The sequence below is a fragment of the Bos indicus genome, chromosome 8, assembly GCF_029378745.1.
Source record: "Bos indicus isolate NIAB-ARS_2022 breed Sahiwal x Tharparkar chromosome 8, NIAB-ARS_B.indTharparkar_mat_pri_1.0, whole genome shotgun sequence".
Classification (NCBI taxonomy): domain Eukaryota; kingdom Metazoa; phylum Chordata; class Mammalia; order Artiodactyla; family Bovidae; genus Bos; species Bos indicus.
This window is the reverse complement of record NC_091767.1, coordinates 65,119,191-65,147,130: the sequence shown is the minus strand read 5'-3', so window position 1 is coordinate 65,147,130 and position 27,940 is coordinate 65,119,191. Positions and strand designations below refer to the sequence as shown.

At 38.3% G+C, this 27,940-nt stretch overlaps 1 protein-coding gene across 7 annotated transcripts in view; it reads right to left on the bottom strand.

Moving 5' to 3' along the window:
* INVS (inversin) overlaps positions 1 to 27,940 on the bottom strand; it is a 136,947-nt gene that overhangs the window by 33,421 nt on the left and 75,586 nt on the right. For 5 of the 7 annotated variants that reach the window (XM_019966275.2, XM_019966276.2, XM_019966274.2 and 2 more), the window contains 7 exons: positions 25,397 to 25,577; positions 23,088 to 23,197; positions 20,548 to 20,719; positions 14,129 to 14,284; positions 13,487 to 13,716; positions 10,750 to 10,856; positions 2,633 to 2,845 (listed from right to left, as the gene is read on the bottom strand). In XM_019966275.2, the coding sequence (XP_019821834.2) occupies positions 2,633 to 2,845; positions 10,750 to 10,856; positions 13,487 to 13,716; positions 14,129 to 14,284; positions 20,548 to 20,719; positions 23,088 to 23,197; positions 25,397 to 25,577 (1,169 nt within the window). Of the gene's footprint in view, positions 1 to 2,632; positions 2,846 to 10,749; positions 10,857 to 13,486; positions 13,717 to 14,128; positions 14,285 to 20,547; positions 20,720 to 21,357; positions 21,392 to 23,087; positions 23,198 to 24,203; positions 24,305 to 25,396; positions 25,578 to 27,940 lie in introns of those variants that run through there. The other 2 variants (XM_070794830.1, XM_070794831.1) reach the window with 2 other exon arrangements.

The following is a 27,940-nucleotide window of genomic DNA, read 5'->3' as shown; positions in this document are numbered from 1 at the left end:
AGCACAAGTAAAATGTTACAGGGTCTGACGTAGCATCACGAATGACGCCTGTGTAGAGTGGTGGGACAGAAGGATTGACACAAAAGGACATTTCAGAAAGAGGAATTAGCACAACTGGTGGTGGCAGCACTAGCAGGGAGATCAGGAGGTGAAAAGAGAGACAGCTGTGGTGACGCATTGCACGGTTCACACAGTGAGCCTGAAGTGACAGGGACAACAGGGCATGCAAATGGAAGTGTCCAAAGATCTGACGCAGTGGCAAGTAACAAAGGACAGAAAAGTGGAAGTGCCCGGTGGAGAGCTGATGATCTAGGATTAGAGTTCCAGGAGATTAAGATGTCAGAGAGATGAAGGGTTTATCTGCAAAGATAAAGTAATTTAAGTTTTAAGAGAAGATGTATTTTCAATGAAAAAAATATGGCAAGGAAAGAAGTCTAAGGGGCTAGCCTGTAGCGCTGACTTCAACGTGGTGGTGGTATAATTGAAAAGATGTACGAAGGGAGAGTTCAGAAAGAGAGGGGATCTGAGCTTAGAGAGTGAACAAAAACCCAGCAAAAAGGAAGCTTCAGGGAAAAAGAGCGATCAACATAAACACAGTCCTATTTTCATGTGCATTCAGCTCTGTGCTTTGGCAGGTAGATTACAGTAGTGTTCATTTTGGCAACACAGTGGAGGTGTAGTATGAGTTATAAAGTGCTTTTAAATGGATTATAGGTATTTCCTAAAAAAAAAAAAAAGCAAAAAGCCTTAGAAAATATGACTACAACTTCTCTCTCTATCAATTTCTCTGCCAGCAAAATAGAAATCACTTTAAGTTTAATCTTTGACACCCTTACTTTAAGGAAGGTGATTTCTGCCATCCTAACATGAGAAGCTGGGGAGGGTATGTTGAGGCAACGTGATGTGTCTGGGCTGTCTTAGTCAATGAGGTGGCAGCAGCAAAGGCTAAATTTCACATTCTGATTTCTGTTGCTTAAAACCAAATTCAAAACCAAAATGAAACACTGACTCACATTTTCAGGAATAACTTTTGAGAAATAAAATGAACACAAATTAAATCAGTAATCCTCAACTCAACCATTTCTCTTGGAGATCTATGCTACAATGACTATTAGGAGGTGATGGTTAAGAAGTGTTAAGAAACTCATTTACTCCCAATAATGATGACCCATAAAGGGAAGACTGTGACTGAGAAAAACTAAAGGAAGCTAACATTTTCAGTTTTGGTAATTTCAGTGATTATCACAGGAAACACAGCTCCCATTTACAATTTTTTTAACAATCGATTTCAGAAACTAAGAGTTAAGAACAGGGCTTCCCTCATGGCTCAGTGGTAAAGAATCTGCCTGCCAATGGGTTTGATCCTTGATCTGGGAAGATCCTACATGCTGTGGAGCAACTAAGCCTGTGTGCCACAACTATTGAGCTTGAGCTCTAGCACCCAGGAGCCACAACTACTGAAGCCCATGCATCCTTAAGCCCCTGCTCTGCAACAAGAGAAGCCATCTCAAAAAGAAGTCTGTGCACCACAAAAAGAGTAGCCCACCTCCCCGCAACTAGAGAAAAAGCCGCATAGTAAGGAAGACCCAGCACAGCCACACACACACACACACACACACATACACAATCTTCCTGTGATCTTTATTATCAGATGTTTTGGTTTTATACCTGCTAATGCAATACTCTCTTGCTATTTAAAATACCCAACATATGTATAACAGAAAAGCCAAACAAAAACATAATCTAAAATCAATCACTCACAGTGAAAACAATCACAATGTATAATAAACTTCCTGGGTGGCTCAGATGGTAATGCATCTGCCTGCAATGCAGGAGACCCAGGTTTGATCCCTGGGTCAGGGAAGATCCCCTGGAGAAGGAAATGGCAACCCACTCCACTGTCCTTGCTGGGAAAATCCCATGGACAGAGAATTCTGGTGAGCTACAGTCCACAGGGTCTCAGATATAGCTGAGCAACTAACAGTTTCAGATTTATAACAGGCACAAATGACTATTTCACACACTATATCATTACCCAAACAAGTGTGAGGTCCTCGAAGCAAGTACTATTTTCTCCTTAGGCTCAAGTCAAGAGTGTTGTATGTGCAGTAAGAATTCAATCAGTATTTCTGGAATAAATTGCATTAGTTAGTAGGGATTTTTTCAGGAATTGGTAGGGGAGAGCAAGTTATTTATACAAGTTGGTTGCTTTAATCAAATCAAAACTAGACCTATATTTGTCTAGTAGAAGCAGGCTAGACATTGGCGTGAGTTTCTCTTGAAAGCAGGAAGGGTGAGAGGATCAGATACTCCTTTGTGGCTCACTGCAGGCAGGGCCCTCACCCCCAGCTCCTCGCCATGGGTGGGTATGGCAGTGATGTCTCCCAGAGTTAGAACCCTGAGCACTAACCTAGAGGAACAGCCACCAAGTGGAGACAAGGCCGTGGTCCTTCCTGTTGGCCTCAGTCCCCTGAAGGACTGGTGAGCAGAAGTGGGGAGGTGACGTGGATGTAGGGATCACAGTTACTTCAGATTCCCTCCTGGTTCCCTCTCCTGGCCACTCCCACCACCGTGCCCCCTTCCACGCTGATGCCTGAGTTGTGAGAACACAGTCTCTAGAGCTCACACTTACTTGGCAGCAGCATCCTTTCTCAACTGCTCATGCTTCATGAGGAGATTTTTCCGGTCTCGGAAAGCTTTTCGGACCTTGTACCCTTTGTAGACGGCCTGGATCTTGAAAGCAGCGATGTCCTGTATAGCTGCGATGGACAGGGCACCATGCTCCAACATGAACTGGATCACTTCATGACGCTCCCCAAGCAGAGCATAATCCAGGGGGGTGTACCTGAAGTAGGGAGATTTTTTTTTTAAGTGTTGTAAGGTAACCCTGCTTATTTAACTTACATGCACAGTACATCATGAGAAACGCTGGGCTGGAAGAAGCACAAGCTGGAATCAAGATTGCCGGGAGAAATATCAATGACCTCAGATACACAGATGACACCACCCTTATGGTAGAAAGTGAAGAGGAACTAAAAAGCCTCTTGATGAAAGTGAAAGAGGAGAGTGAAAAAGTTGGCTTAAAGCTCAACATTCAGAAAACGAAGATCATGGCATCTGGTCCCATCACTTCATGGGAAATAGATGGGGAAACAGTGGAAACAGTGGCAGACTTTATTTTGAGGGGCTCCAAAATCACTGCAGATGGTGACTGCAGCCATGAAATTAAAAGATGCTTACTCCTTGGAAGGAAAGTTATGACCAACCTAGATAGCATATTGAAAAGCAAAGACATTACTTTGCCAACAAAGGTCCGTCTAGTCAAGGCTATGGTTTTTCCAGTGGTCATGTATGGATGTGAGAGTTGGACTGTGAAGAAAGCTGAGCACCAAAGAATTGCTGCTTTTGAACTGTGGTGTTGGAGAAGACTCTTGAGAGTCCCTTGGACTGCAAGGAGATCCAACCAGTCCATTCTGAAGGAGATCAACCCTGGGTGTTCTTTGGAAGGAATGATGCTAAAGCTGAAACTCCAGTACTTTGGCCACCTCATGCGAAGAACTGACTCATTGGAAAAGACTCTGATGCTGGGAAGGATTGGGGGCAGGAGGAAAAAGGGGATGACAGAGGATGAGATGGCTGGATGGCATCACCGACTCGATGGACGTGAGTTTGAGTGAACTCTGGGAGATGGTGATGGACAGGGAGGCCTGGCGTGCTATGATTCATGGGGTCGCAAAGAGTCGGACACGACTGAGCAACTGAACTGAACTGAACTGAACTGAAGGTAATTCAGAGCACAGTTAAACTGGTGACATTATGCAGTAGGAGGAAACCTCATTCTAAGATGTGGAATACTCCTCAGGCATGGCTATCTTCTGTCCTCCAGGGCTGTTCCTTTTTCTCTGAGGAGCACAGAACAAGGGTGGAGCTGGTATCTGGTGTTTTGCACTGCTGACCATGTCTATTCCTCAGTTTTGCTCACTTTCTCACAAATTAGGGGCTTTGAGAATATATGATCACTTTTCTTCCTCCCCATGTTCTAAGTAAGTCCTTAATCCTATCTAAAAAACACTGCAAATAATATTCTGTGAGGTTCCTAAGTTTGAGCCCATGATTACCGATAGTTAATGTTTATGAAATGAAAAATATATCTCCAAATGGAGAGAGTCAGTCTGTGAGAAGAATGGCCCTTTAAATCCCTGCAGAAATGATGGATTATTAAACGAGTTGGGACAACTGTACGGTCATCTGGGAAAACAAAAAAAAAAAAGATTCTTACATCACTTTCACTCCAAAATGAATACTGGATGAAGTAATGATCTAAATTTTTTTTTTTAAGGGAATTCCCTGGTGGTCCAGTGGTTAGGACTCCTTGTTCTCACTGCTGAGGGCCAACGTTCAATTCCTACTTGGGGAATTAAGATCCCATAAGCTTCATGGTGTGGCCAAAAAAAAAAAACCATGAAAGCAGAAGAAAAAAATCATGGACAATTTTTAAAAATATTGGAGTGGGAAGTTTTTTCCAAAGAAAGATACAGAATGCAGAAACCTTAAGGTTGATAAATCCAAGTACATAAAAATAACATTGGGCAAAAACACCAATAACAAAGATAAAAGATAGTTCTTCAAACAGGAAATACTAGGGGCTGCTAGCATATAAAAATATGTTCAATGTCACTCATTTAAGAGAAATACAATTTAAGACTAATATGAGTGAGCACTTTAACCTAAAGATTAAAGAGGGAGACAGGCTCTCTACATACTAGGGAGGCAATCCAGCAATATATTTCACAATTATTCATGTATCTGCCCTCTGCTATAGCCTTTTCACTTATGGGCATTCACCCAATAGATCTGCTCTCCTCTGAAGTGCTTTATGTATAAGGATATTCACAGAAGCACAGTTTGAAATAGTAAAACAATGGAAACAACCTCAATTCCATCAACAGTGAAAGTCATTTAGTCATGTCCGACCCTTTGCAACCCCATGGATTATACATTCCATGGATTTCTCCAGGCCAGAATACTGGAGTAGATAGCCGTTCCCTTCTCCCGGGGGATCTTCCCACCCCAGGGATTGAACCCAGGTCTCCCGCATGGCAGGCAGCAGATTCTTTACCAGCTGAGCCACCAGGGAAGCCCAAGAAAACTGGCATGGGTAGCCTATCCCTTCTCTAGCAGATCTTTCTGACCCAGGAATCAAACTGGAGTATCCTGCACTCAGGCAAATTCTTTACCAGCTGAGCTACCAGAGAAGCCCTCCATCAATATAGGACTGGTTAAATAAAGTAGAGGCCATCCCATCATAAAGTCATCTGCATAAAGCAGCCATTATTGTGTACATGAATAAATAAGGAAAAATCACCAGGATGACTTGTTCAGTGAAGGGAAAAAGAAAAAGTAAGAAACCAGAACAGTATTATGATGTGCTTCACTGATATAAAAAGAATATATCGCTCTATGCTCACCTATGTAAAATACTGATATAACTCTCTAAAAGTTTCCCAAGAAAATGTGACAGTGATGTCTCTGGGGAGGAAGCTAGCTGTCTCAGAGGCAGGGATAGGACGGATATTTAGTTTTACTAAATGCCCTTTTACGCTTTTTAAATTTTCTACAGTGTACATACCTTTTTGATAAGTGTATTATTTAGAAAAGATGGGCATTATTATTATCATAGAGTTATATATTAGAATTTCAACTGACTACTTTCTAGATCTGTGATTTTAGGCAGATTCTTTTAAAAAATACATCTTCTCTATTTTTGGAATATAAAACAAACCAGATAAATATACAGAAGAAAATAACAGTCATCTACACTCTCACTCTCAGACTTAACCACTGTTAATATCTTGGGAAGTATGTTTCCTTTTTTAAAGAAAAATAATTACTTTGTAAAAATGACACACAGTTTAAGAGTTTAAATGATGTAAAAAGTACTAAAATTTGAGGTAAAGAAAATACCCCCAACCATCCGACTGGGGTAATAACAATGGTTGTCACTTCCTGACCAACTTACGCCCCACTTATCCTCATACAGATTTGGTATGATGAGAGAATAAAATAATCAGTGTGAAGAAGACAGCAGTGTGCCTGGCATGAGGGAAGCAGCTCAAAAAAAGTGAGTGTGATTAGTGCTATTACAGGACACACATTGCAGCGCTTATATGTTGGTGACAGCACTTATCACGAATATTATTTGCACAGACCCAAACTAGCATTTATGACTGCTGAACAACTGCCAGATCAGCCTCCTCTGGATGACTGTCACTGAGTCAGCGCAGTCACTGGTGTTGGAAGGAAATAATCAGCTGATTGATGAGCTGGAAAAATGATGACTATATGGGTGCATGATTAGACTCAGAAAATCAGCCAATGATTATAGAAAAGAAACTCTTCAAAACTCACCTAACAGTCACAGTAAGATACAAAAGGAAGAGGTTTTCAGTAAATGCAAAGGGTAGTTTGGTCACTTTAGTAAGGAGACTCTAAATTCAGAAGCAAGTTCTTGAATGCTAAAATGAATGAACCCCCGTTTTAGGACAGCTTGATCTGCCAATACTGTTTAGAAACCAGAAGGCCATAAAGTAGAGGTGCCTGAATAAACTTTAAAACATTATTTACATGTAAATAGCGTTTTGCAAATTCAGAAGAACTTTTACAAAATCCACTATATCTTCTAAAATGCCTTGCATGACTGTACTTTCCCCAATAGAAAAAATCATCAGAGAACCACTGCAGTGAATTTGACAGATTTAGTTTAACACACTCACTGTATAAATGAATAAACAGACCTGGAAAGATTAAGCAGCATGCTGAAGTCTATGTAACTAGTTACCTGCAAAACCTAGATGGGATTATAATCAGATGTTGCCCTGTTCAGTACAGTAATCCTTCCATAATTCATCTCTCAATCATTGAATATATGTCTCCTACGGAATGAAACTGCTTCTAAATCAATGTGCAAATGACATATGTATTTTTATTAAGCCTGATCATTTTTTCTATAATTATTAATATGTAGTATCTTTCATATAGTATATAAGAAGGATTATCAAAATATGGCTTATGAAAGTGAGGCCCAAGTTATGTGTTTACTTACAAATATGACAAAAAGAAATGACATGGGCATAATATTCCCTAAAGAATGCTGAACCGGAAGTCAGCAGACCTGTGTGTCCCTGGGCATTCTCTTCACTTCTCTGAGTTTCTGTTTCCTCATCTGTAAAAGGTGAAAGGAAGGAGAGAAGAAGAACTAGATTTCTCAGGCTGCTTGTGGATGGAAAGTTGCATTTCAAATATGTTAAATATTTTTATTATAAAAAATCATATTTTTATTATGAGAAGCTTTAAGTATAAACAAAAGTAGAGCAAATAGCACATTAATGCTTTATATACTCATTACCAAATAATTAGCAAAATTTTACTACATTCACTTCATCTACTCCTTTCTTTTTTATTTTTGCTCAAGTATTTTAAAAGCAAATCCCAGAGGAATTCCCTGGTGGATCCAGTGGTCAGCACTCAGAGATTTCACTGCCATGGGCCCAGTTTCAAACCCCTGTGGGGAAAGATCCCACAAGCCATCAATCAATCAAGCAATAAAGCAAATCCCAGACTCTGATCATTTAATCTCTCTGCATTTTAGATTCATCTATAATAAGGTGAACATAATCACAATGCCATTGTATTAACAAAATTAACAGAAATTCCTTAGCAAGATCTAAAGCCTACTCTAAACACACATTTTCCTGATTTTCTTTTAAAAACTGTTTTTTTCCTCTTTTTTTTTTTTTTTTTTTACAATTAGTTTCTTCAAATTACTTCTCGGTCAATTTTTTGATTCAAGTAGACACAAACTAAATACCTAGCAAGGTTTTAAGACTAAAGCCTATACTTACTGTTTAGGCAACTGACTGCATTGTGATTATTACTATTGAATCTTTCTTCATCCCAAACTCAACTGAGACACATTCGAGCGCTGTGAAGATTCCCATCTATGTCAGAGTATGGCTGTCAGATAGTTATTGACTGAAAGCCAGCACTAGGTGGCAAAAATTATGTCTATACAGAGAACATCAAGCGGTTTGTGTCAATGCATGTGAAGTAAAAATTAACAGTACATTGATGGTAACCAGTCAAGAAACAATGCAGATAAAGACAAGAGACAAGATACAATTGGACTTGCCATGTGGGAATGGTCTGATGGAACAAGTAGAATGCCTAAACTGGAATGTCAATAAACATAAAAGGCAGAGCCAAGTTCTGACATTTGTACATCAAAGTGCATTGCTGATGAAACATTAAAACAGACTGGGATATTGCCACTGTCTCTTTTCATCCACAGACTGGCAAGTACACTTTGGAGGATTTTTCCTTTGGTCTTTTGGTCTGTAATTAATATATGCTTACTCCAGGAGGTGGTAAGTACCTTAATTCATAAGCTTACTTAGGTCTGAAATTCAAAATTCAGCATATAAATAGACATTGAATTACAAAAAATTATTTTTTTATTGTTTCCTAAAAAATAACACTCAGGCAGTAAATGGTTTTATAAAAAATATACTTTATAGAAATATATCATCCCTAATTCTTAGGATTCTTAATCTTTTTCTTCTGCAGGGTTTCAAAGGGAGAAGCCTCTGGCACCCTCACATACCTGTTTTAAGGTCAAATCCTCAGCCTTGAGGATTCTTCTGGCTTTCCAGTTTCCTTAAATGTCCAAATGCCTATCTTCATCTTTTTGGTTCTGCAGTTGTCATTTGACTATAATAGAGATGTGGAGTTCTTTATATAATCACTCTCAAAGTAAGGCACACTAATCTGCTTTATCTAAGTTTGCCTGTGGTCTAGTATTCCACATAAGTTTCTAATGAAGGTATGAATGAGGGTGATGCTACTGGGAGCCTGAAAACACTGATCTGACAATTCACCAGTTATTTACTGAGCATCTACTTTATGAAAAGCACTGTGAGCAATTCAGAGATGACCACGAGTTCTCTACTAAAAGGAAGACAAATTCTATAAAATCATAATAAAAAATGAAATGTGCCAAGGGCTATAAAGATTCACAGTGGGGAGGAGAACATAGTTTGGGACACATGACTGCAGGACCAGGACAATCTTCTTAGATGAGACTGAATTTGAACAGTAGAATGACAAGATTAACAACTATATTAGCGATCTGATTGAGAAAGGTTACTTTGGAAGGTAATGAATTGAATGAGGGAAAGATCAAAGGAAGGAAAACAAGTGAGGAGGCACTGCAATAGTTTCAGAAAGAGGGAGAGAGGGCAAGACAGTGGTGCTGGTGATGAAGTGGAGATGACAGTGTGAACCAAGGAGGAGTGTGAGTCTGAACTATAGATTGAGAACGTACCAGCACCCAGGTGAGTGCTGAAGCCTCAGTGGTTGGTCAGGTTGCCAAAGGAGGTAGGCTGAGAGAATAGATACATTCTCCTTGAAGACTGTTTATATTTGAAACAGAAAAAATGCAACAGAAGCCAAAAGAAATGGAGAAGGACCATGATTAGAAGAGAATCCTAATTCTAAGAGAACTGGGAAAACATACTGTCACAGAAGCTTAGAGAACATACAGGCTCAAGAAGGTGAAGAAGAGGAGTCAACAGAGAGGAGATGCAGAAGGGCCAATGAGGGGCGCAGAGAGGACATCATGTGCTTTATCAACTAGGAATCTGTCAGGGACCATTCAGATGCAGATTTCAGTGTAAATGAGAGGGCGGATGCCAAACTGCAAAGGCATGAATGGTGACAATGAAGAAAAGCAGACAGTGAAGACACTGTGAGAGAAGGCGAAGAAGATAAACCTCAGAGAAAAGAGACTTGGAAAATAAGAGATGGAGGGTACAAATAATGGGGAAAGGCTCTGAAAGAAGTGGGAAAGATGAAGGGGTTGGCCCCATGTTTCCTCTGAGACAGCGAGCTTAGAGAAAACCCCTCTTTTTCTACAAAGTGTCCCACCTCCTGATAGAAAGAAAAAGCTGGTGGTGGCTGAGAGCGTAGGGATGGTGCCACTGCAGGGCCACTTTAGTGACCGTACCCACGAAGATGAAAACTAAAGCACAGATCTGGGTAGGGGGCAGGGGGCAGGTATGGAAATCTAATTACCATCTTAGTTGTTACCTACAAATTACTAGAATCTTCCTAGATCCAAGACCATCAAGAATGTCTCCTGCTTAGACTTCACACTATGTTGAGTCCTTTTTATTGGGTCTGGGTCACTGGATAGCAACCCCAGCCTAATTCTGTGAATCTCATATTATTTAAGAAATCTGTATTAAGATGAAAATCCTGAGCTTTAGCCCCAGTTTCTCCTTATTTTTTCATGCTACATGGTGGTATATCTGTTTACTAACTGATAATATCCTCTTCATCAAGAGAAACTTCTTGAATATATAACACATCTCACTGGCCTAACTGAATTCTTAGTCCTGGTCAGTCAGGACTCCCCTGATTTGATGCTAGACACACATCAAAAGAAGACCTACATTTCTTCTGGAAAGTGTGAGCTTGCCCTAAGTAATGCCTGAAGTTTCTAATAACTTTAAAATCCCATGATTCTAATCAACACTACATGGAACTTTTGTTTTCTTCTGGTTCAAGATTTCTTAGTGTAGTGTTTCCTGATGAAATACTATTTCTGAACGAGCATCTAAACTTGAGAATTTTAAAATGTGGCAGAAAGGATGTGAGATGAACAATGATGCATTCTTTTTGCCAGTGGCTTACCTCTCTTCATTGTTTTCCATCTGATTAGGGAAAGCAGCAAAGTCTAGTAGTAATTTAATGGCATCAAGGTATCCATTGTTACAGGACCAGTGCAAAGCTGTTCTTCCCTACAAGCATAAACAGAAATCAAATACATCTGGTGTCAGTATTTTGGGACACATATTTATTTATGCTAACTCCAATATATAAACATTTCTCCCAGTTGCTTACTTACAGAAAGAGAAAACATTAAGTATACAGTGGAGAAAATGAACGGTATCTTAACCAAGTGATCAAAATTAATACTACGTTAATAGACTTCCCGGGCTTCCCTGGTGACTCAGTGGGAAAGAATCAGACTGCAATGCAGCAGACACAGGTTCGATACCTGGGTTGAAAGGATACCCTGCAGGAGGGCATGGCAACCCACTCCAGTATTCTTGCAGGGAAAATCCCATGGACAGAGGAGCCTGGAAGGCTATGTCTATGGGGTTGCAAAGAGTTGGACATGACTAAAGTGACTGAGCAGTAACAGCAGCAAGGGACTTTCCTGGTGGCACAGTGGAGAAGAATCAACCTGCCAATGCAGGGGACACAGGTCTGATCCCTGGTCCAGGAAGATTCCATATGCTGTGGAGCAACTAAGCCAATGCGTCACACCTACTGAGCCCTCGGTCCCAACTATCAAGCCCTCATGCGTAAAGCCTGTGCTCTGCAACAAGAGAAGCCACTGCAGTGAGAAGCCTTGACCACCACAAGGAAGAGTTGCTCCCACTTGTCACAACTAGAGAAAGCTCATGCAAAGCAACAAAGACTCACTGCAGCCGGAAATAAATATATACTATGTTAAGAAGTATCACATGTTTCCAAAAGTGATACTCTGAGGATTCAGTATCATCTACGTAATATTCCATCTCGAATGTAAATCCTGAATCAAATTATGATGAATCATTAGGCAACAACAAATTGAGTGAAACTCTAGAAAATAAATGGTCTTTATTCTTTAAAAATTTCAATGTCATGAAAGAGAAATAAAAGTCAAGAAGCACTGCTAGATAAAAAGGAATATTTCATAGTGTTAAAGAAGTCAAAGAGGAAGATATCACAATCCTAAATCTGAATGCAACTAATAGCACAGTCTCCAAATATATAGGATAAAAACTGACAAAATTAAAAGAGGAAACAGTCATATCCATAATTACAGTGGGAGGTTTTTAACCTACGTCATACAATAGTTGATAGCAGAAATAGATTAAAAAGTAGGAAAGGTATAGGCAGCATGAACAATACAATGTAAAATGTATATAAAACATTGTATTGAACAATGACAAAATTAGTATTCTTTTCAAGAGTACACAGAACATTTACCAAAATCAACCATATGCTGGAACATAAAGAAAGCCTCAAAAGCTTTTCAAAGATTAAAATAATGCAGAGTATTTTTTTAAACTAAAATTTAAGCTACAAATCAGTGCAGTAGGCAGAATAAGGCACTCTGTTGCAAAGATGTCTGCTTTATAACTTCTGGAATCTGTAACTATGCTATATTAAATGGAAAGGGGGAATTAAGGTTGTAGATGGAATTAAGGTTGCTAATCAGTTGACTGTGAGTTGGATTATCCAGTTGGGCCAAGTGTAATCACAAAGGTCCCTATAGTAAGTTAAAGAGAGAGGCAGAAGGTGAATGTCAGAGTGACGCAGTATGAAAAAGTCAACCAGTCACTGCTAGATTTGAAGCTGGAGAAACGGAGCCTCAAGCCACAGAATGTGGGTACCACCCAGAAGCTAGAAAACTCAAGGAACAGATTCAAGGAAACAGATTCTCTCGAGCCCCCAAAGAGAATGAAGTCCTGCCAACACCTTGATCTTCAGGACATTTTGGAATTCTGACACCCAGATCAGTAATATGACAAATTTGTTTTGTTTTAAAGCACTAAGTTTGTGGTAATTGTTACAGCAGCAATAGAACACCAATATAATCATTAACAAAAAGATAATGAGAAAATACCCAACTGCCTGGAAATTAAACAATACACTTAACTAATCCATAAATCAAATAATAAATCAAAATGGAAATCAGAAAATGTTTGTGTTGAATGATAGTGATAGTACAGTTTATCCAAATTTGTAAGATGCAGCTAAAGCAGCATTTAGAGTAATAAATGCTTACATATATATATTGAAAAAAATCCAATGATTTAAAATTTCATCAAAAGAATTTTTTAAAGAATATTAAATCAAACCTTATAAAAGCGGATGGTAGGCAATAATAAAGTAAATATCAATGAAATAGTGAAAAATTTCAAATATAGGAAATAAAGGAAATTTTATAGACTTGCTGTGAGGATTGAATGAGTTATAAAACATAAAGCTCTTAGAACTTTGAAATATTAAGCATCCATGATTATGAAAAAGATTATATACCAAATGAAAAAATACTGGTGATAATTTTAAGTAAGCAAAACAAAATGTGGTTTGTAAAATCATATATATATATTTATATACCTATATACATGCCATGTATCTATATATTTTATAAAAATTATAAAACTATTCTCATCCTATGGCTTTTAAAAATTATATATGTGTATGCACAAGGATTAGAAGAGAACATGGACAAATAAAAATCACTTTTAACTAACAGATTTGTGAGTGATCTCTTCACTTGACAAACCATTTTACTTAATTTTAGTTAACAAAGAAGCAATGCTGCAAACACTTTGGAGCAAACAATAGAGAAAAGACCTAGAATTTTTACCTCTTTGTCTTGAATATTAGGGTCTGCGTTGTTTTCCATGAGCACTGCCATGCAGTTGATATAGCCCCCATATGCAGCGCACTGCAGTGGGGTTCTTCCTGCGTAATCCTGCACATTTGGGTTGATCTTATTTTCTATCAGGATCTGGCAAACATCTGCATTTCCTCCCAGCGCGGCCCAATGTAGAAGAGAATGTCCATCTTGGTCGACTAGATCCACCCTTGCTCCACCTGAAAAAGCAAAAATAAAGTGAAAATGTCTAATATAGGGAGCATTTATCAAAAAGAAGAGAAGTTTAAAGAATATAACAGTCCTTTAAATGCTTTACTCTTAGCAAAAAACTTTCATGTATATCATCTATTTCAGATTTTTAAATAAGCCTGGGAGTTGGTCAGGATAGAAATCGTTCCCCTTTTATATGAAGTGAAACTGAGGATCAGGCAGATACAGTGACTTTTCCCAAATCAAACAGCTACTAATAGGTGGAGCTAGGAGTGATTCTCGAGTTTCCTGACACCAGGCTCTTTCCTCCATGCTTCCACCCAGGCAGCTCTCTGCGATGTAAAGCTGTATTTCAAAAGGTAAATGTAAGAAATCCTACCTTTTGAGACTGACTTGTTATGAGCACTCTTAATAACTAACCTTTGATGAGTGTCTGAATCACATCTTTGTGCCCCATCTCACAGGCTCGGAAAAGTGGAGTATGTTTCATGACATCAGTAGCATCTACTTGAGCGTTATTTTCCAATAATAACTTCACGGTGCTGACATGGCCAGAAAGTGCAGCAGCATGTAAAGCTAAAAAGGGAGCAAAAGAGAGTGAAGAACTTTTAAGTAACAACTTTACCTTTTTACTATCCTAACTATGTATATCTTCTTCTTTTGATTTTTTCATCATTTTGGCCAAATGCAATTTAATCTTCAAGATTATCTATTTTTCACTTGTATACACTTCTTTATATCTTCCCTTCTACTGGTATGTATTATTACTCCCACTTTTCCCTTCCTTCTACCTTTCTCATCTCACTGTTTTCTTCCTTTCTATCCTGTTGGTCTGAAATGGTCTCCTTAGTTACTAGTTTATTATCTTTTCCTTTTTCTGAGAGAGCAAGAGAACAAAAAATGACAAAGAGAAATGATTTAAATGATGCAGGCAATTCTGCCCACCAACCCACTCACAGTCAGTATATGCCTCTGAGGGGATGTGTGATGGGAGCCATCAATCTACTGGTTCTTCACTTGGTTACCTGTGTTCCTCTTGCAGTTGGTCTGTGTACCCACATGGTACTAAAATTGTGTGCATCTTACTGCCTTGAGAGCATTATTCATACAACACGATTCCAAATGCAAGTCAGCTATTTCCTCAGGGCCCAATTTTAAAAAGAGCAATTCATTTCAAGATTGGAGGAAAAAACCAAGTGGAATGTGGTCTCGTCTCTGGTAAGGGGTTGAAAGAGCAGTTTTGACTATGTGTGAGTTTCACATTGCACTGATCCCTCTAGTACTTATGTCATCACTCTTTAGATTATTCTTTAAATTCTATTTAAGTCATCATTCTCTAAATTCTTCTCAATGTTTCAGGGTATCTGTCTAGAGGTATCTAAGAATTATGGCTCTATACTGTCTAGGACAATGTTTTTTTTTCATAAAGTATGATCCATGGACCAAACCTGGGGTGCCTATAAAATGCAGATTCCTGGGGATTTGTTGAGATGCCACTATGGGCTGGGTATACAATATAATGCTGGAAATTCAGTAGAATAGCTAAGGTTACATTTTCATAGAAGAAGCAAAGCAGAACAAAACAAAAACAAGGAATTAATAACATTTATGTGTTAGATGGTGATAGATGGTATAGTTAAAGAAGTAAAAACTATTTTGATATGTGAAGTGACCTGGGGATTACTTTTGATTGGTGGTTAGGGAAAGCCCTGTTAAGGTGCTGACATTTAAGCTGAGACTAAATCATAAAAAAAGAGGCAAAGCAGAGCTCTCAAGGGAGACTAGTCCAGGCAAAAAGAATAACGAGAACAAGGACAGGGATGAATGTACGTGTTTAAGGAAGGCAAAGAAGCTGCAGCATATGAGTGAGAGTGCAGTAAGCCAGAAAGGTAGAAAAGGCTAGATCATAAATGGCCATCAGGTCAGAGTGATGGAGGACACTGAAGGGCTTTATGTAGGTGAGTGATGTTTGATTTATGTTCAAAACGGATCACACTAGCCATTTTGAGAACGCATTCAAGCAAATTAGAATGTAAGCGGGGAAACCAGTTAACACTAGTACAGTAGACTGGGTGAAAATAGTGGTGGCTTGAACTAGGGTGACAGGAATGGAGACGGAGAGAAGCATAAAAAATTTAGAATATGTTTTGGATGTGGAATCAACAGGATTTATTAACAGGAATTGATGTAGGATCTCTGTTTAATCTGGGAATATCTCTAGTAATTGTTATGCATATGAGAGTTTGAAAAGCCTGACCTAAATGCCTGAAAGGTAGATTAGCCTAGACAAGATGGGTGTGAGAGCCTTCAAGTATCTGAAGCATGTCGTGTGGAAGACAACAGAGAAAGCAACATTCAGTCTGAAAAATATTGGCTTAGTTTAAGGCAGCACATCCTAATAGAGTGAGATTAAGATGGAAGTAATGGGTGAATTCCCTGGTGGTTGAGTGGTTACAACTCTGCACTTTCACTGCCAAGGGCCCAGCCAGGTTCCATCCTTGGTTGGGGAGCTAAGATCATAAAAACCACATGGCACAGCCAAAATAAAAGAGAAGTTTTGGTAATGAGTTCTCTGTATTGGAGCTGTTCAACTGGAGGTTGAAAGACAGTGAGGAGATGTCTTTGGTGAAAAATGTTGCTGAGAATGTTATAAGGCAGATTAAGGCACATATTACATCTGTGACAGTTCAGTGATTTTCACATTTAAGACCATAAGAATGTTAGTTTTTTCCCTCCCAAGTGAAATTTTATAAAACATTCAACATATAAAATAGTTAAGAGGTGAGTGTTTCTGGTTAAAGTAGGGGTAGGGGTTACCCATTCAAGCACCCACTCCCTCAGCAACACTTTAGGTACCTCTATGGGAAGGTACTGGTCTGAAGAACACAGCTTAGAAAACCCTGGACTAGATGTAATTTTAAGGTACTTTTTAATTCTGAAATTCTATAACTGTGTAATGTGGCATCAATTGTGTAATGTGGTATCAACAGATACTCTTCAGATAAATATCAATGTCAAGTTTTGTTTTGTTTTTTTTTTTAAAGACAAAATTTCAATTGAGTAAAAGAATTAAGGATCTTGTTAAAGGAAATTTCCCATTTCTGATTATTTTCATTTATTTTAAAACAATTTTAGACTACAATAATTGTTTCTTCTTTGAAAAAACACATTTACATAGAACTTTAAAAAGTCTTTCCAATAACTTTATGTTATGGAGAATTTCAAATGTTATTCAAATGTAAAGGCACATCTTCTTTATCAGCTCATCAGTCAATGGACATTTAGGTTGTTTCCATGTACGGCTATTGTGAATAGTGCTGCTATGAACATAGGGGTGCATGTATCTTTTTGGAAGGCTACAAAAAAAGATAAATAAAGCCACGAGTCTCTGGGTGAATACTGTCATCACCCAGCTTCAACAGTGATCTTGTTGGCTAATCTTGTTTCATTTAACTGCTATCCATTCCCCCACTTCTGATTGTTTTGAAGAAAAGTCTAGAGTCACATCCTTCTGTTTGTGAATATTTTAGTTAGTATGGCTGAAAGACAAGGGTTCTTTTTTAAAACACAGCCACTGTATCAGAGTATCTCTCAGATACTTTAACAGAGAAAATTAAATATGAAGGATTGCCCGCCTTGTACTGAAGAGCTAAAAAAGCAAAAAGGAAACACTAAGTTATCACTGCTGCTAAGTCACTTCAGCCGTGTCCAACTCTGTGTGACCCCATAGACGGCAGCCCACCAGGCTCCCCCATCCCTGGGATCCTCCAGGCAAGAACACTGGAGTGGGTTGCCATTTGTATCACAGAGGCTAGCAATTCTAAGGCTGAGGGAACAAAAAGAAGAGGATGGAATTATTACCACTTTAAAGGCTTAGAGGAGGCGCCCTGCAGAGCTGAGACTCAGACCTCTGAGGAGGGGCTCTGCTTGGCAGGTCCTGTAAGTGCTGGAAAAACCACCAAGTGAATTAACTGTTCCCACTGGAACAAGTGATCAGTGCTCTGCTGAGTAAGACTGACTAGGATATGCTGACAGGAACTAGAAACAAATATAAGAATAGGAAGCAAACAGGAAGCTGTAATCCCAAGCTCCTCTTCTGGCTTTCCAGTCTCCCTGTACTGCCCACTGTGGGCTGACTCCCCCTGCTGGTAAAGAGCAAATGTGGTTTGCAGAACCCCAGCCCCAGCAATGCAAAGAAAATATAGGCTCATTTTCATATCTAAAAGATGGTAACACAAGTTTTGTAACATCAGATATACCCAGAGAGTGTTCACATTTTCCTGATAGCTTAGTATTTTGTTTTATAGTTGATTTATTTGGTCCAAATAATACTTATAGATTGCTATTGATAAGAACTCATTTTTAATTAAGGAAAAACAACCCTCTAAAGGGATGATGAGTGCAATTGTGTGGTAGTTTGAGCATTCTTTGGCATTGCCTTTCTTTGGGATTGGAATGAAAACTGACCTTTTCCAGTCCTGTGGCCATTGCTGAGTTTTCCAAATTTGCTGGCATATTGAGCACAGCACTTTCACAGGATCATCTTTCAGGATTTGAAATAGCTCAACTGGAATTCCATTACCTCCACTAGCTTTGTTCGTAGTGATGCTTTCTAAGGCCCACTTGACTTCACATTCCAGGATGTCTGGCTCTAGGTGAAAAAGTTGGCTTAAAGCTCAACATTCAGAAAACTAAGATCATGGCATCTGGTCCCATCACTTCATGGCAAATAGATGGGGAAACAGTGGAAACAGTGGCAGACTATTTTTTGGGGCTGCAAAATCACTGCAGATGGTAACTGCAGCCATGAAATGAAAAGAAGCTTACTCCTTGGAAGGAAAGTTATGACCAACCTAGATAGCATATTCAAAAGCAGAGACATTAACTTTGCCAACAAAGGTCCATCTAGTCAAGGCTATGGTTTTTCCAGTGGTCATGTATGGATGTGAGAATTGGACTGTGAAGAAAGCTGAGCGCTGAAGAATTGATGCTTTTGAACTGCGGTGTTGGAGAAGACTCTTGAGAGTCTCTTGGACTGCAAGGAGATCCAACCAGTCCATCCTGGGTGTTCTTTGGAAGGACTGATGCTAAAGCTGAAACTCTAATACTTTGGCCACCTCATGTGAAGAGTTGACTCATTGGAAAAGACTCTGATGCTGGGAGGGATTGTGGGCAGGAGGAGAAGGGGATGACAGAGGATGAGATGGCGGGATGGCATCACTGACTCGATGGACATGAGTTTGAGTGAACTCCAGGAGTTGGTGATGGACAGGGAGGCCTGGCGTGCTGCAATTCATGTGGTTGCAAAGAGTCGGACACGACTGAACGACTGAACTGAAAGGGATGATGGAGAGGAACTCACTGGCATAGAAATGTCAGGAAGGTATGTATCACTGATGTATAATAGAATCTCCTTAAGAGAAAGAGCCCAGGGAATGAATGAATTTGAAAATTTAGGTCTCAACCGTAACTAAGATGTACATCAGAAAGACAACTTTGGTTGAGAATGCAAGTATCCAAGCCCATACTTCATTAAAATACATGAAATGTTAAACAAAGAGTGATGCCAGTGATAAAGACTGCATAATAATAAAAGTCTGATAAAAAATTAAATACTGAGATCATTTATAAACTCAATGCCTTATGTGTCTGTATAATACTCCTTAAGAAGCTTAAGGTCTATGGTGAAACTCTGATAAACAAATACTTTTACAAGTTGAAGTCTTTATCAAAATTGATATTACCTAAAAACTCTTTTTAAAAAATCAGAAGGTGTGAAGGTCTAAGTATAGGGAGGGAGATATTAGGTATAGCAACCACATTCCCCTCTGTCTCCCAAGTGCTCTATGAACAGTTTTGGTGATTAAGAAAGACAGAAAGATCTCATCCAGGATGACAGGTAGGTGCAAATGGCTCTAGAATGTTTTCATCTATAAGAAAACAGAACATTGAGAAGCTCGCAGCTGAGGTTTTGTTCCATTCAGTGTTTCTGCGCTGTGATTTTTCTTTCTGACTTGTAATTTGTATATACAGGTGTCCTTTGTTATCTATGGGGGATTGGTTCCAGGAGCCTCTACAGATACTAAAATGTGAAGATGTTCAAGACCCTTTCATGAGATGGTGCAGTACAAGTCAGCCTTCCAAAGCCACAGATGCAAAACCCTGGATATGGAGGGCTGACTGCAGTACCCGGCAACAGCTGTGTCACCCAAGGTGACAACGGGTGTTACAAAAACAAGGACTTCTCTTAGTAATCAACACATCCTTCGAGGGCTCTCTTCTTAGAAAAAGAGATTAAAGGAAGCATACAGGAAGAGCTTTCGAAGCTTTGAAGCTTCTAGAGTCATGGGAGGTTAACTCTGAAATGGGAGATTCAGGAGAACAGCAGTAATGCTGTTCAAAACTGAGAAACAGCATATTAAATGAGACTGGTGAGAACATACATAGATGTGTGCCTTCTTTAAAATATAATTCTAAATTTTTGAAAATGTAGTTAATAACTGCTAAGTATGCATAGTTTTTAAAGAGCAGGTTTATGCTTTTTTTATGCAAAGATATATGATCAGAAGAGTTCTGCAATTACGTCTAAGGAGCAACAAGGCTTGTAAATCAAATGTCAAAATTCACTTGATAATAACATAGGGTAATTTTAGCTGTAATACTTGGAAAAATAAAGCTGTTGGAGTGATATCCTGGCAACCTAAACCTAAAAAGTAAAGATCAATGTCAAATAATATTAGATTAGGAACAATGGTTTCAACTTACTATTTTGCAAGTATTATAGCACCATCTATACTCTGAATCCTGAATGAAAGCTGAATATGTCTGCTAGTTCTTACCTGTACCTCCATATTTATCTGCCATATTAATGTCAATGTCAGATTTTAAGCTCAGCATAGTCCTAAGGACATCATCACTGCCTTTCCCAGCAGCCCACATAAAGGATGTTCTTCCTTCAAGGTCTGAATCATCTTTTACTGATGGATGTTTTAAAAACACTTTAACTGTTTCCTGTAAGAAAACATTTAAAAATTTGAGACATGAGAGCGGCATTTTCTATGGCAATAAAACCAGTGTTATATGTGACCTCCACTAAGAAGCAAAGTATTTTTTGGTCTACTTTTGAATCAAATGAAATTATCTTTTTATGAATAATAAAATTATAATTTCCATTGAAAATAACAATCTGCATTCCTTATGTATTGGTTTTAGTTTTCACAGCATTTCAAAATATAACTTAATTCCCTCGTTCAATATTCTTATAATTGAGAATGATTATTCTCAATTAAATTTAAAAATTTAACTGCAGAGAAGAAACTATGTACTTTTTATTATTTTTTTAAATAGTTAATTGATTTATCAAATGATGAGCGGTGGCTACTGAGAAGTGCAGTGTTCAATTCATCTAACAAGTATTATTCAGTAATTCCTGCATTTTAGGTCCTTCCTCTATAGAATCATACAAAAATGAGGACCCTTAATAATTCTTATAGTGTTTGACAATTTTAATGGCAGTTAATATTCATAGCTACTTCCCTGGAGGCTCAGTGGTAAAGAATCCACCTGCCAATGCAGGAAATGTGGGTTCGATCTCTGGCTCAGGAAAATCCCCAGGAGAAGGAAATGGCAACCCACTCCAGTATTCTTACCTGGGAAATCCCACGGATAGAGGTGCCTGGCAGGCTACAGTCCATGGGGTTGAAAAGAGATAGGCATGACTTAGCGACTAAATAACAACAATATTCACAGCACTTAAAATTGCATCTTTCCTCAAAACTCAGATGCTTACAAACTTATAGGAAGATCATAGACACTTTTGCTTGGATGGAAATAAAATAGTTTCAGAAAAAACAATTTCTGGAGGCTGTGAGTTGGCTAAAAATGCATAAAATGTTGGTGTTCAATACTTTAGAGCAAGAAAAAATATAAGGGTTCATCTATTCCAGTTCCTCATTTTATAGATGAGACTTAGGCTCAAGGCCACATAAATACTGGTAGCAAACACACAAGTAGAATCCAGGGTTAAGTCACCACACTCTTTCTACTGCAACACACACCGCTTCCTAGTCTTAAAACTAGTTGTTGAGCTACTGTGGTATTATAGCTTAGCTCCCAGGAGCTAGTGTAGGTGCTTATTAATTTACATTTGAATAAAGAAATAATTTTTTTTAATGTTGGTGATTTTGGGGGTTTCTTTTAACAATCTGCAAACATTTCTTTTGTTCAGTATGTTTTCTAAGTGATGAATACTTACAAGGGTTTTATGGGGTTTTGATGTTGGTTGCAGTGTTTTTTATAAAGGGAATTATAACCTCTTGCAACTTAATAGAGTCTAAAGGAGATCAAGGGACTTGAAACTGAGCTTAGACTTTGCATCATTATTAAAAAACTATTTCTGTAATTGGCAAATTATCTAAAGCAAGTGTTTCTTTGAAAAAACGTCTATAATGTTCTAGTATTCTTTCTTACTTTCATTAACACAGTTACTTAACTACTGGTTTCTGTACATAGTTAAATTTGGAATCTAAGAGTTGGGTTCTAGACAAGGCTTCCCCAATGGCTCAATGGTAAAGAGTCCACTTGCCAATGCATGAGACATGGATTCAATCCCTGATCTGGGAAGACCCCACATGCCACAGAGCAACTAAGCCCATGCACCCCAACTATCAAGCCTGCGCTCCAGAGCCTTTTGGCTGCAACTACTGACCCTACATGCCACGACTACTGAAGCCTGCACGCCCCCGGGCCTGTGCTCTGCAACAAGAGGAGCCACGGCAATGAGAAGCTCACATACCACAATTAGAGAGTACCCCCCACTTGCTCCAACACACACAGCAATGAAGACCCAGCACAGCCAAAAATAACAAAATAAATAAATAAATTATAAAAACACAAAAGTATATTTAAAAAAAACATTGTGGGCAAATCATTTAATCTCTTGGAATCTTGGTTTCTTCATCTCTAAATAGGGATAACATGTCTTTACATAGGCCTGTGTTGAACTATGGATTGAATTATGATTTCCATAGATTGACTATATTGGGCCAACTGAATTTCTTATCTATTCATAATAAGAATGAACCCCACCTCAAAACCTAAGTATTTTTCTGAGATCTTGGGAGATAATAGAAGATAAAGGTTTACCGAAACTGTAGGTGGTAAGTAGAATCGATTTTTAGGATTGCCAGGAAGGAGAACTATAGCTATATTTGCTGTGGGTACCAGAGAGAAAGAGAAGTGTGAAATTAAGGTATTTTAGCAATCTGAGTATTCAGTGTACTATTCAGTGGTGGATTAGGGGAGGTGAGGAAGATGGAATTATACTGTGCTGATGATAACATTCTAATTTAAAAGGAGATAACTGTCATGGTTTACTTACAGCAAAGTTACTCTGAGCTGCATAGTGCAAGGGTGTTGCTCCTTGGCTGTCAGATGGAATGGTTCCAGACTTATTTCTTTCTAAAAGGAGATGGACAATCTGTGCATGGCCTGAAAGAAGACACAAGGTAGTTATCACACAAAAGGACTGATTCATTTATGGTCTATTTGAAGGAAAGGGGTAAGAAAAATCACTAGCACATAAACCAGTACTCACAAGGGTTTCAGAACGGTCCCTAGTGCAGCTTCTAACTTTTTACCAAAATACTATGATTAGGCAGCACAAAGGCAAAACCTAAATACTAAAAACTCAATGCTTTGATCAACAAGGAAATGACTAATTATAATTGCCAGACTGAGAAAAAACTGTATATCATACCAGCTCACGGCATCCCCTGGTTCACCTTATAAAACTGCCCATCAAGAGGGAGGGAAGGTGTCAGAAGGCAGGCTGTCTCTGTCCCTAGTCTCCAGGTTCTACTGCACAACCAATCAGAACTGTATGGTTGTTCTCTTCTGCTATTCAGGTAGACCAGCTATAACACAGTTTCTTGTGACCTCTGAGGCCTTCTGTCTATCACTTCGTACCTCCTTCCCCCAATGTTTGAACACCTAGGCAGTAATTTCAAACCCCAGAAGTGGGCAGGAATAGTGAGGTGCTGGTAGAAAAGAGTGCTCTGCAGTCCATTTTGGAGGATGTGGAGGAGGTCTCCCCAAATGAAGGACTGTAGAAAGGATCAAAGAATGAACAGACCTGGTAACAGTATATTTAGGAAACCTCAATTTCATACATGCCATTGCTTCAGTGTACAGGGAGTGAGGCAATGACACAGAAGCCACATTAGCAGAGCAAGAATACACTGCATGAACGCCAGGCAGAAAAACAGAAATTTGCATGGGAGTTGTGCTCCTCTGCCTGCTCTTCAGCTGTGGTTTGAGACAGAGTGCTCCACAACACAAACGGGCAAAAGTAGGGTCAAGGGCAATTTATGCCACACACTCAATCTAAATATTTCTCATCTTGTTTGAGAGATAAGGAGAAAAATTCAGAAAAGGCTTTATGGAAACACTCTAAGACAGGGGGAAAGGAACACCATCAGAAAGAACAAGAGCATACCTCAGAAAATGATCTAGAGAAGGATCTGGAAGAAAATTTCAGGCAACAGTTTGGCATCCTTGACTTTTACAAAGAGATGGCCTCTATGAAGTGAAACAGTATCCTAAGAAGAAGATAATCTAAAATGAAAGGGTAATGGAAGGAGGTAAAAATATAAAAAGCTGAGATAAAAAGAAATATGGATGATAGAAGGAAATCAAAATATAGCCTAAAATATAATCTATAAGAGGCAGAAAGAAAGCAGAATTCATGAAAAGAAAATTCAGTTTAGTGATACGCAGACAAATTTGCAAAAATGCAGAGGAAAAGGAAATGAAACTAAACACTGAAATGAAGACTGAATAATAATTATAAATCTGACTATAAAACCAAATGCAAATGTAAGAATCATTTAAAAAAGAGATAACATGTAATTTAAAAACTAAGTCTATAATAATAATATTTTTATAATTATTACTATTAATAATAACTGTCAGATCATATTAACAAACACCTAAAGGGTATAAGTGCAAGTATGCCAAATTCCTCATTTTAAATAGATGGGAATCAGTAAATGCAGTTTTGCTCTTGACTCAGGCTTAGGCTTAAGAAAGCTTTTAAAATTTAAAAGTAACTACTAGTAAAACCTAGAAACCCTCCCGAAACATTAGGAAATTCAAAACCAGATAGCTACAATGTAATCCATACACCACAAGGCAGAAAACAAAGAAATCAGGAAAAACTCCAAATTAAGGAGAAAAAAAACTAATCCTCAAAGATGAGAATAACGGAAAAAAGATCAAATTGTACAATTTGTAACAGTGACTGTCAGTGGGCAAAACTCCTTCACTAAAAGGGAAAGACTCTCAGATTGCCAAAATTCAGACAGATACACATATATAATCTTCCATATAAAAAAGTGTTCCCCAAAAATGCTAAGTAAAAGGCGCATCAGGAAATATGAAGAAAAGAAAATCAAATATAGTATTAGCTGAAACATAAAATTAAAGCCCTTCTCCAAAAAAAGCAAAGGCATTGAACGTGAAGATTATTTTATATTTACATTTGTTAACAAATGCACATTGGTTTTATAATAACAATTTTAAAAGACATGTTGTTGAAATTACCATATAACAGAGAATACATTTATAAGCATACAACAGAGGAATTTAGGTACAAAGTACTACATATCAATTAAAAACTATTCAACTCACCTAGCAAAGCTGCCCAGTGAAGCGGCGTTCGAAATAAGTTATCGTAAGATGTTATATTGCAGCTTTCGTATGAGGTCAAGACATCTACCACTGTCACATTCCCATCAGCGACTGCAAAGTGAAGAGGTGTTCGACCCTCATAGTCTTGCCAGTTCAGTAAAGACTCTGTTGGAGCAGCATCCTATTTTTAAGGAACCAGAGACTTCAGACACACATAGAATCCTTAAAAAAGCCACATTTGATGTAAGTATTAACTGAGCAATTTTTGAAACCTGTATATTCTCTCTCAGCAGAAGTGATAAAATTTAGAAAAAAGTATACAGTCTAAATCTTAAAAATTTTAATTTCATATTTAACTATAAAAAGTACAGAAAAATAAATGTACTTGTACTATCTAGATTAAATAGGAATCAACACTTTCCCTAACGTGCTTTTTGAATCTGTTATGGATTCAGCTAAAGCCATATGTTTTGTATTTTTGCTTCATATGTATACGTCCATAAACAATAGATAAATTTTGTGTGTTTTCAATATTTATACTTATGCATTATGCCATGTATATCCTTGAATTTTTTTCTTTTAAAATTATATTTTTGAATTTTTTTATTTCAACACAATACATGTGGGTATCTGTAATGATACTAATCTATTTGTTAAACCACAATTTAGTTATCCATTCTCTTGAAAGTCGCTCAGTCACGTCCAACTCTTTACAACCCCATGGACTGTAGCCCACCAGGCTCCTCTGTTCATGGAGATTCTCCAGGCCAGATTACTGGATTGGGCAGCCTTTCCTTTCTCCAGGGGATCTTCCTAACCCAGGGATGGAGCCCAGGTCTCCCACATTGCGGGCGGATTCTTTACTGTCTGAGCCACCAGGGAAGCCCTTACTGAAGGATATTTAGGTTACTTACACAGTTTTCCACTATTAACAAAAATGCTGCAATGCATTTTTTGCATTGCACTTCCTTTACATATCTCCTTATGGCATATATGTGAGATTTTTCTCTAGCCCAGACATTTTGAAGGGAAACTGCTGGGTTGAAAGATATCTACATCTTCAGTTAGGTATTGTTAAACTGCTCTCCAAATGGCTGTACTAATGAACACATCCATGACAATGTGTAAAGGCTTTTATTTCCCCACATGCTGGCACAAATCAACCACTTGATATTATCAAACTTAAAACATTTTTCCTGTTACAAGTATGAAAGGCATTTCACTGATGCTTTAAATTGCATTCCTTTTATGAATGAGGTTGAAATTTTTTATCACATGGTTATTAGATTTTTGGTTTAAACTGACAGTTCACAACATTTATTTGTTTTTCTAGTGGATCCTTGTAGAGATATAATGCACTGCTTAGGTCCTCCTTCCCTACTACCTCCACGATCTTCTCCTGTCAGCTTTTTGGAATTGCTTTAGCTGAAGAGAGTTCCTCACCCACCTCAGGTCTCTTTTCAGATTAGGTCATACCCAAAGTGAAGCCCTCCTGTCCCAATTTAAGAACTCTTTGAAGGGCCTTTCCAGGTTTAGAGCTCTCTATACAGTCAGCCTATTTTATAAAAGAAGAGTATGAAAGGTATTACAAAACACTTCAAAAAAGAAGTAGAATATTACCATGGCAGCAATCTAGGACCTTGAGTCTCCCAAGGACTTAAATGCACTTACAGAGGAGGGAAAAAAAAGCCAAATTTGTAAGGAAGATATTATTAAGTGAGAATTACCCTCCATAGACCTCAGATTTCGGAATTAACACACAGAGAATATAAAATTACTAATGATAAAACACGTAAGAAAATAAAAAATGGGGACTTCCTCGGCAGTCCAGTGGTTAAGAATCTGTGCTTCCAGTGCAGCGGGGATGGGTTTGATCCTTGGTGGGGGAACTGAGATTCCACAAGCCACATAGCACAGTTAAAAATTTTAAAAGTGAGCAAGGGAAAAAGCTCTCAAAAGATCAGGCGGATCTGAAAAAGAACCGAGGAGAACTTTTAGAAGTGAAAACACCATCACTAAGATTGAAGACTAAACAAATAGTGTAAACAAGACTGGATGCAGCTGAAGAAAGACTTGGTAAACTGGAAGGCAGATCTGATGTAACTACCCAGAATGTAGCAGAATGGGACAAGATGAGAGAAATGTAAAAGAAAAGGTAAGACACATGGAAAGTAAGATGGAAAGGTCTAAAATATGTGTTATTGGAGACCCCATAGGCAGGCGTAGAGAGAAAGAAGCAGAAGCAATACTGACATAATGGCTATATATTTTCCAGAACTGAGATGCGATAATCAGAATGTATACTAAACACGGAAAGAAAAAAAAAAAAAAAAGGCATACTAGACACACTGTAGTAAAACTGTAGAATACTATATAGATTAATTTTTAAAACCACCCTGAGAGAAAAGATAATCTATAAAGGGATTACAATTAGACAAATAACAGACTATTTAAGAGGAACAATGAAAGGCAGAAAGCAGCAAAATAACAGTCTAAAAGAGCTGATAAAAGTGACTACCTAGAATCGTGTATACAGAAAAACTA